Source organism: Castanea sativa, chromosome 1, assembly GCF_040712315.1.
Source record: "Castanea sativa cultivar Marrone di Chiusa Pesio chromosome 1, ASM4071231v1".
Taxonomy (NCBI): Eukaryota; Viridiplantae; Streptophyta; class Magnoliopsida; order Fagales; family Fagaceae; genus Castanea; species Castanea sativa.
This window is the reverse complement of record NC_134013.1, coordinates 36762957-36771740: the sequence shown is the minus strand read 5'-3', so window position 1 is coordinate 36771740 and position 8784 is coordinate 36762957. Positions and strand designations below refer to the sequence as shown.

Genomic DNA, 8784 nt, shown 5'->3' with positions numbered 1-8784 from the left:
TGAACAAGAATTGAAGACCAAATAAGTAAATAAATATATATATATATATATATAAATTGGAAAAGGAAAAAAAAGGATGTTTTTCCATGAGTTTAATAGTATTTGGGTATAATATTCTTAAGCTGTGCACAACTGCACATGACCCATGTCAGGAAAAAAAAAAAAAAGAGACGTGCTTTGACCGTACAAATCAATTTTATATATATTAGGATAAGGGATGTCATTTACAATGTGCAATGCATATTAGAGTTTTATCTAAGAATTTGACCTTAGCTTCAGTTGTTCTAAGTTCTAACATAAGTTGACATTATTGATAAATATTGTTGTATCTTTGTTTTGGCTAAGGGATCCTCCATCTTTATCAATGACCTAATTGTATTAGGTTATTTTTCCATTTCGTGAAGCACAGAAGTAATAAGATTAGTTTTTTTTTTTTATTAAAAAAAAAAAAACCCAAAAAGGTTTCATGGTGTAATTACGCTTCTAATTCTAACTACTCCAAAAAGGTGATAGTTTGAGTTTAATGCACCAGCACCCCATATGGGGTTGGCCTCCGCTTGACTCCCTCCCCCTTTAACCCCCCCCCAAAAAAAAAGAAAAAGATGTATATAGAAAGATAAGAATTTCATGCAGACTTTCGAGATTAATAGCTACTGACTTTTAATACTTAGTGTAGGGAATGTAATTGGGTGGCGTCAAGTCATGTGGTTTTTTAATTATCTTTTGCTAATTATAGAAGTCTTTTCAAAACTTTTAAAGATTCAATCGGAATTGTTCATAAACTTTGATTCGTATAATGATTTTAATTATAAGAATGATAAGTTTAAAGATTGTAGGTCCCATATTAAGAGCATATCTATTAGGGGGAAAAGTGTAGAACAGAATAGTAGACGTTAAATAACTCAAGTACATCAAAATCTAAACTCTGTTTTATTTTTATTTTATGGCTAAGTATAAACATTGACAATTTGACAATGACAACGTCCTCAGCCCCTCAAAGTGAAAAAAAAAAAAAAAAAGGAAAAGAAAAACCTATTGTTTTGGGCCCCAACTTGATGATGGTTACTTTTACCCTAGCCCATTTCCTAATAATGGACTAATCATTAGATTAATCCTAATCCGTGAAGAATTAACCAACCCATAATTTACTTTATGTCGGTATATAGAACTCAATTCAAACATGAACACCTCCTCATTCTCTCTATATCTTTCTCAAAAGCAAAGAAACCGACAATTCTTTATGAAGCTCCACATTAGCTCCATATAAATGGAAATCAGTCAAACTCCGGTGTGAACACACATACAATATTATCCTAGTCGCCATTTCTAATCAATTTGGCATCACTGCATCTCTTAAAGGTGGGGAAGGCCACACCCAAAACAAAAAAAAAAAAAAAACACAAAACAAAACGAAATCCAAAACCTTTTGTCAACCAAAAATAAAAACCATAAGGTGGCATGCATGGTGGAACGGGTGGTGTGTGTGTCAACACAGTAAAACTATTTTAATGGCGGCTGTTCAAGTTTGAATTCCCCATCACCTTATACTGCTGCCGTTGCCTTAGTAATTATAACCTTAAATACCATAAGGGTTCTTATTTTCCACAAATCGTCAAAGCATACAATCCGGATCAATCTTAATATACTTCTTCTTCTGTTGGAAGTTCCATGTGCTTGCTAAAGGTGGCGAACCAGAGAGACTCAGCCAGGATTCCGGCTCAAGATGGTGATGAATCGGAGAAATATGGCCAAGAAGAACCATCGGAATTATTATCACAAACACAACAAATATTGGACCAGCCAAATCCAATAAGTTTTCATCATGGTATTGGTGTAAATACGATGGTAACACAGCCAATGTTTACGGATTTGAGCAGAGCGACAGAGATGACAGCTATGGTTTCAGCTCTTAGGCATGTTGTATCAGGACAGAGTGGAGGTGACTCATGGGGGTATGGTTCAAGCTATGGAGGAGGGGTTTACTCTGCTTCTCCTTCTCCGCCTTTGTCAGCTTACTCTTCTAGTTCTGCTCCTGCTTTTGCTTCTGCTTCATGGAGTGGCCAAAAGAGGGGGCGTGAAGAAGAAGAAGGCGTTTCTCAGTTGTTTGAGTCTATTCCAAGAGGTTACAGAGGGCCTTCTGCTGACTTCAGATTATCACAGGGAGACTCCACATCTAGTGCAACTGGTTAGTTTATAACAAAACAAAACTGATTTAGTTAGATTTCATTCAGTCATTCATTTCTCTTTATTAATATACTGTACTATACAACAATCTAGACAACAACAACAACAGAAAATTAGGATTATGGTTTAATTGTTCTTATTGTTGAATATACCACACGGGTTTACCGTCTCATTCATCTCAAATTCTTTCATGAAATAAATTCAATATTCTAAAAGAATATTACTCCTAGTTTATTTTCTCCATTAACTACTTGATATTCTCTATTTGCCTTTTTTTTTTTTCCCCCTCAATTATTACTATAAATTTATTAATAGAGATATTACAAAATTATAAATTACGTAGTTAAAATATAAGTGTAAGAGTATCGATTATTGCATGATGTTTTTGAATAGTATTATCACCTGACTATCAACCTCTAGAAAATTAGAACAAACGCAACAAACAGTTTAATTTAGCATTGAAATTCTCACTTAATTACACGGCCAATCCATGTTGTTAAGAACAGATTAAAAACCTGACATCACAACATTGATTTTGTTCTACATCCATGAAATGTCTGTGTAATATTTGTATTGTGTATATATATATATATATCATTCTTTACAGTAAAAGAAGAAGCCACAAATACAAATACTGTTGCAACCACTACCACCACCACAGCTCCTGAAACTCCAACAAGCGAAAATGTCGAAGAAACCGGCGAGAGAAGGAGAAGATACAGAGGAGTAAGGCAGAGGCCATGGGGCAAATGGGCAGCCGAGATACGCGATCCCCACAAGGCCGCCAGAGTCTGGCTCGGCACATTCGAGACAGCGGAGGCCGCCGCAAGAGCCTACGACGAAGCCGCCTTGAGATTCAGAGGTAACAGAGCCAAGCTTAATTTCCCAGAAAATGTCAGGCTACCACCACCACCACCACCACAACCTCTCCAGCAAAATTACTCAACACCCTCGAACCCAATATCCATTTCTGACTCACCAACAACTCATTTGCTTCCAATGACATTACCACAGTCATTTCAGCAACAGTTCTTCCAGGTTCAACCTCAAGCTTACCAGGGCTCCTCTGTTAGCGACTACTTGCAGTACTCCCAGTTACTCCAAAGCTCTGGGGACTTTCAACTTGGACAACAACCCTCAAGTTTATTGGAACATATGTTCTATAATTCACAGTTGGCTTCTTCGGCTTCTCTTCAATCATCTGTATTGCCATCATCGTCTTCTTTATCTTCTTCTTCGTATGCATCCTCTGGTTCTTCATCCTCTGCTTCATTTCCTCTGTTTTCAAATCAGCAATTGGGCTATTTTCGACAACCCACAAATCAGAATCTAAATAGTGGTGTTGGTGGTTCGGACTTGCCTCCAACGCCGCCGTCGTGGTCAGATTCTAGTCACTATCGTAGTTCATCCGGTTAAACTTGATCACTTTTTTTTTTAATAATAATTAGTATTATTTTCTTGTTCTTAACTGATGTATTTTAATGTACTTGTTTTAGGATTTTTTTTGTTATAATTATTTTTTTGTTTCCATTGTTGTTGTAAGTGAAGTTCTCAGAGCACCATTTTTTCACAATTTTAATCACTTTTACATCGATTTACTATTTTTTTTTTATTATACAGTTGTTACCGTTGTGATAAAATTGTGTAAAATTAATTGTGATATTAGATTTTCTGTCCATGGAAAAAAAGAAATATATATATATATATATATATATATAGAGTCCGATTAATGTGTGCTTTATGGACAAATATTAAGTCATTTATTTATGGTAAAATTTATTTGAGAAATGAAAAAATTGTTAATATTTTTTTAATTTTTAAAATTTTTTTTTTAAATGAATAATTATTGTGATATATATATATATATATATATATGTGTGTGTGTATATATGGGGGGTGTTATAGTAAAAAGGACAAAGAAGCATTTAGAATTTTAGGCAGAGTTCACTGTCAAAAAGGATTTGATGTTTACGTTTCTCTTAATCATCGATCGAAAAATTTAGAAACCAACAGTTTTGTCCGAGCTGTGTGTCTAGGATCTATTTTACAGCCACAGATTAATTAAAGAAATGTGCTTTATTATTGATTTTTTTTAATGGTGACATGATTATCTTATCTTATGGACAATGAACTACGGTCAATAGTGTACTGACAAAGATATTTTCCTCGTGTTAATCTTTCTATGAATTAAAATATTGGTAAGAGTGAACAGAGAGCAGGCCAGCGGAACAGAGGATGTGTGTGTGTGTGTGTGTGTGTTTCGGCTGCATAGTTAGATTCTTGATATGTCCCATCAAGGGCTTTGAGTAGACTTAAACCCAGCATATTCCATGTGACGAAGTGACTTTTATGAGAGAGAGATTTAAAAAAATCTAAAATCCCTTCCTGATCGGGATTTGAACTTTTGTTACTAAAACATTAGAATTTCTATAATGACTTTGACATATCTAAACTCTGACCAGAAAGAGAAGAGGAATTACCGAATTATAAGAGAAAAAAAGGACCAACATCTTTTTTTTTCTTCTTTTTTTCTTTTTTTCCGGTAAATAGGACTAACATCTTTGACATTTATATATTTATAGGCTTGGACATCAAATTTGTTACAAGAGGGCCACTCCTTTACTTAACAGTTGTTCTAACTACCGTGTAAACAAATTTAATTTAATAGGAACAAATGGTTCAAGAATTCCCATCACCATTGCATCCTACATAGAGAACTTTTATTTTGGACTACGAGATATACAACATTCTACTCACATGAGCACGATGAGTGGGATATATTGTATACCTTGGTGATATAAAGGGTGAGTTTGGCATTAATTTATAAGTTCAGTTTTTAACTTTTAGCTTTTATGTATAACTTTCTAAAATTTTTTTTTTCTCATTTTCTTACTTTTTCAAATTTTTTCAAGATACAAATATATTTTAATACACTTTCAACAAAAAGTTTTCAACAACAAGCTAAATAATTTGTGCCCAAACAGACACAAAAATATCATCTCCTCCATAATCTCATAAACCCAAACCTTCCAATTCTCACCCATGAAATAAACATAATGTTCATTTTTCACCAATAGGATTGGGAGCTAGTAGGATTTAGTCAAAGCTCACAAAGGGGCGTGAGATAGAGATTTTGGGTATAAATGTGTAAGTGAAGTCTTGCATTGAATAATGATGAGAAGAATTAGTGGTTAATATAATATAGGTGAGCTTATACTTATTGGGTTTAGACCTTTCGGGTTAAGTGTATTTCTATATATTATATTAATTACTCAATGAGTATTAAGTGCTTGTGGAGTGTGGGAGGCAAGGCCGAAGTTCATGTCTCGAAAAAGGAGTTTCACACACATATACACTTAAATTAGGTTAGAGTATAATTTTTATCTTGTAAACAATTAAAAATAATAATAATAAAAACTACTCAATGAGTTTTCCTAAGGTGTTTACCTCCACAACAACAAACTTTCTCGCCACTCTCTCCTCACCCCAGAATGATCCCTCCCTCCACGTGTAACCTTCAGATTGGTGGATGGGCGCCGGTCAAGTTATCCAATGTACATTGCCACCAAAAATCCCCGCCAACCCACCCACAACCAAATTATTGAATGCCCATTACAAAATCTTCACAAAACTTGTTAAGACTTTAAACTGAAATTTCAATCTTCAAACTCCCATTACCCATCACAATTAAAAAGAAAACGTTAAAAAAATATATATACAAAAATGGGTGCTAGTGCTGAAAAAAAAAGGTGGCGGTAGATATCAACTAGATCGAATTTTAATCTCATCTCATGGCAAGGCCTCATAGCAACTCGAAAAATCAATTAACTTTGATGAAATTGTTAAAGAGAGAAAAATGAACAAATCAACATTAAGAGAGATATGAGAAAAGAATGATACTTCACTTAACAAAAAAAAGGGAGATAGAACCACCGAACACTCTTGGTGTGATAGTCATTTCACAAGGACTAGGATTCAAGTTTCCAAGAGGAAGTTTCACACACATATACACTTAGATTAGGCTAGAGTATAATTTCTATCTTGTATAAAAATAAAAATAAAAAGGAGATAGAGAGACAAGTTGATGAGGTTTTAGTACACATCAAAAAAAAAAAAAAAGATAAAGAAATCTAAACTACCAATAATATTAAGTTACATTCCATACCTAAGCACTTGTATGCGGTATCGGCCTGGTTAGATTAAGCAAGTGTGAAATTTCCTCACTCGGCACCCGACCAACTAAAAAAATAAAGTACTTAATTTTAACACTCATTCGCTTAAGGTTTCGTTTGAGAGGTCATAAAGGAATGAAATTGAATGATAATAAAGGAATAAAAAGTAATTGAATGTATTTAAATAAAGGGAAAAAGAAATGAATAAAATTAAGTAGTTTTGTTTAGATGTTTTAAAATAAATGAATAAAAATGAATGAAAGGTAAGTAACCTTATTTGGAAGTAATATAAAGGCAAATGAATGGAATCATTTTAAGAAAATATTACTATTAGACCTCTATTTTAAAATAAATTGCTGAATATGTAAGGGTATTTTAAAAGTTTTAGTAAAAAATTCATTAAATTTAATATAATTCCCTCCAACTCCTCCCAATTCTAGGAGGAATAAAAATAGAGGTTTTGATCATGCTAGGTATGCTTTTTATTTTTCATTGAAACAGTGTAGTTTTGGGGCTAATGTGGCAAAAATAAAATATGTTTGCACTGTGATGTGTTAGTTAACGACAGAAACTATCCGAGAATTGCGAATTGCTAATAGAACAAAACTTTAAGGTGTAAAACCGAATTTCTGAAGTTTTATAATGTAAAATCTAATGGTCCGTTTGGTTGGAGGAGTGAAAAAGTTGGAGAATGGAAAATTAGTGAGAGAGTGGAAAAATTGGAGGATAGAAAAAATTTGGTTTTCACTCATGTGTGTTTGGTTGGAGGGGTAGAAAACTAGGAGGGTAGAAAAAAAAAATTTTGATTGGAGAGAAAAATGGGAGGATGGAAAATGTAGTTTATATAAATTGACTATTATGTCATTGTTATATAATATATAAGATATAGTGAGAGGGGTATGTAAGTGCAATAAAGTGAGGGTATTTGTGTAAATTACATCATTTATCATCTTTTCCTCCTCATTTTCCTCCCAAATAGGGAGGATAAAAGAATGTGAGTCCGGAGGGATTATTTTCTTTCCCATTTTCTGTCTCTTTTGTTTTATCTCTTGAACCAAACGGTGAAAAATGTCATTTTCTACCTTATTTTTCTCTCTCTATTTTTTATTATCCCTATTTTCATCCAAACCAAACATACCTAAATAACTCCAAACTTCAAGAATATAATTTATAATTTACCCTGTTATCTTTTTCCAATTTTAAAATGGTGGTTGGTTCACAATATTTCTTGCTTTCATCTGTAGCTTCCCTTGTGATCGTGGAATATGCCTTTTCCCTATTTGGTAATAAAAAAGTAAACGTTTTCTGAAAACAAAAAACGTGGTTTATATTTTTCAGATTGCTTTATATTTTTGGTGATCTCTTCCCGTTCATATTGGCGTCCTTCTCGAGGCCCTTAATGCATATGCACATATATATATATATATATATATATATATATATATATATATATATAATACATATATTTATAATTTCCAACTATATGAAGACAGTTGGGTCAAGTCCAAAACCATCAACTACAATATTTTATTTTGAAAATAAGTTTACTGGAAAAACGCATCGACCACCATTTGTGAATACCAATATCCGGATTACTAATACTATTATTATTAAATTCTCGTCTGTCCCAATTCCTTTAAAAAATAATAATAACAACAACAAAAATTTTAATAAAAATATATAATTGTATTTTTTTTTGGGTTACTTGAGATTGAAGTTCACGTTTTATTAGGAGCTGCTTCTTCGTCTGTCACTTTCATCATTCTGTTGATCTAGGAGGATGTGTTTTAAGAAAAGAATAAGAAAAGATCTATTCAATTCTTAATAATGAGATCATGCCCACGTGTGGCACACTTGAGGAAGACCCATTCCAAACGTGGACCCCACGTTCGACATGTCGCACCGCCATATATACATGGTAGATGATGCAGTGCATTAAAATCAAATCAAATAAAAAAATAACCCAATAATCTTATGTTCTAGTAAATTTTACAATAATTGAGATCCTTATACATGCGATAATTACTTATTTTTACTGTACATTATAATTTGTGTATATACGAAAATATTCAACAATAATAATGATAAAAGGATGCATAAATAGTCATCATTTTTTAAGCTTAGTATTATATAGGAGTTATTTTTCTTTAAAAAAAAGAACAATAAATTAGATAAATAATATAAAATTAAATAATAATTAAAAAATATTTAGACTCAATTTGGATTCTAAGACTTAACATTTCTCATTATAAATTTTGTCCAACGGTTTTTTTTTTTTTTTTTTCTGAAATTTGTTGTGTATATAAAAGTGTTGAGAAAGGAAAAAAAAAATAGTCGAAAATGCGGAAACGTCAACATCGTGGGATAGTAGGAATTGGGCACAGACGTGTCAGGTTTGAAGAGCATGAGTTGATTCTTGAATGTTCAA

At 32.7% G+C, this 8784-nt stretch overlaps 1 protein-coding gene across 1 annotated transcript; it reads left to right on the top strand.

Annotated features, from left to right (window-relative positions):
- Positions 1–1293: 1293 nt before the first annotated feature.
- Positions 1294–3796, top strand: LOC142621801 (ethylene-responsive transcription factor ABR1-like). The gene is made up of 2 exons (XM_075795165.1): positions 1294–2185; positions 2792–3796. Exons 1-2 carry the CDS (start codon positions 1669–1671, stop codon positions 3598–3600), a joined length of 1326 nt encoding a protein of 441 aa, XP_075651280.1. The 5' UTR covers positions 1294–1668; the 3' UTR covers positions 3601–3796.
- Positions 3797–8784: the final 4988 nt, after the last annotated feature.

What these genes read in the sequence shown, in the direction of transcription:
- LOC142621801 (XM_075795165.1), top strand. Translation starts at nt 1,669, where the DNA reads ATGTGCTTGCTAAAGGTGGCGAACCAGAGAGACTCAGCCAGGATTCCG. An exon ending in CTCCACATCTAGTGCAACTG is followed by an intron (nt 2,186 to 2,791) that starts GTTAGTTTATAA and finishes CATTCTTTACAG; the next exon opens with TAAAAGAAGAAGCCACAAAT.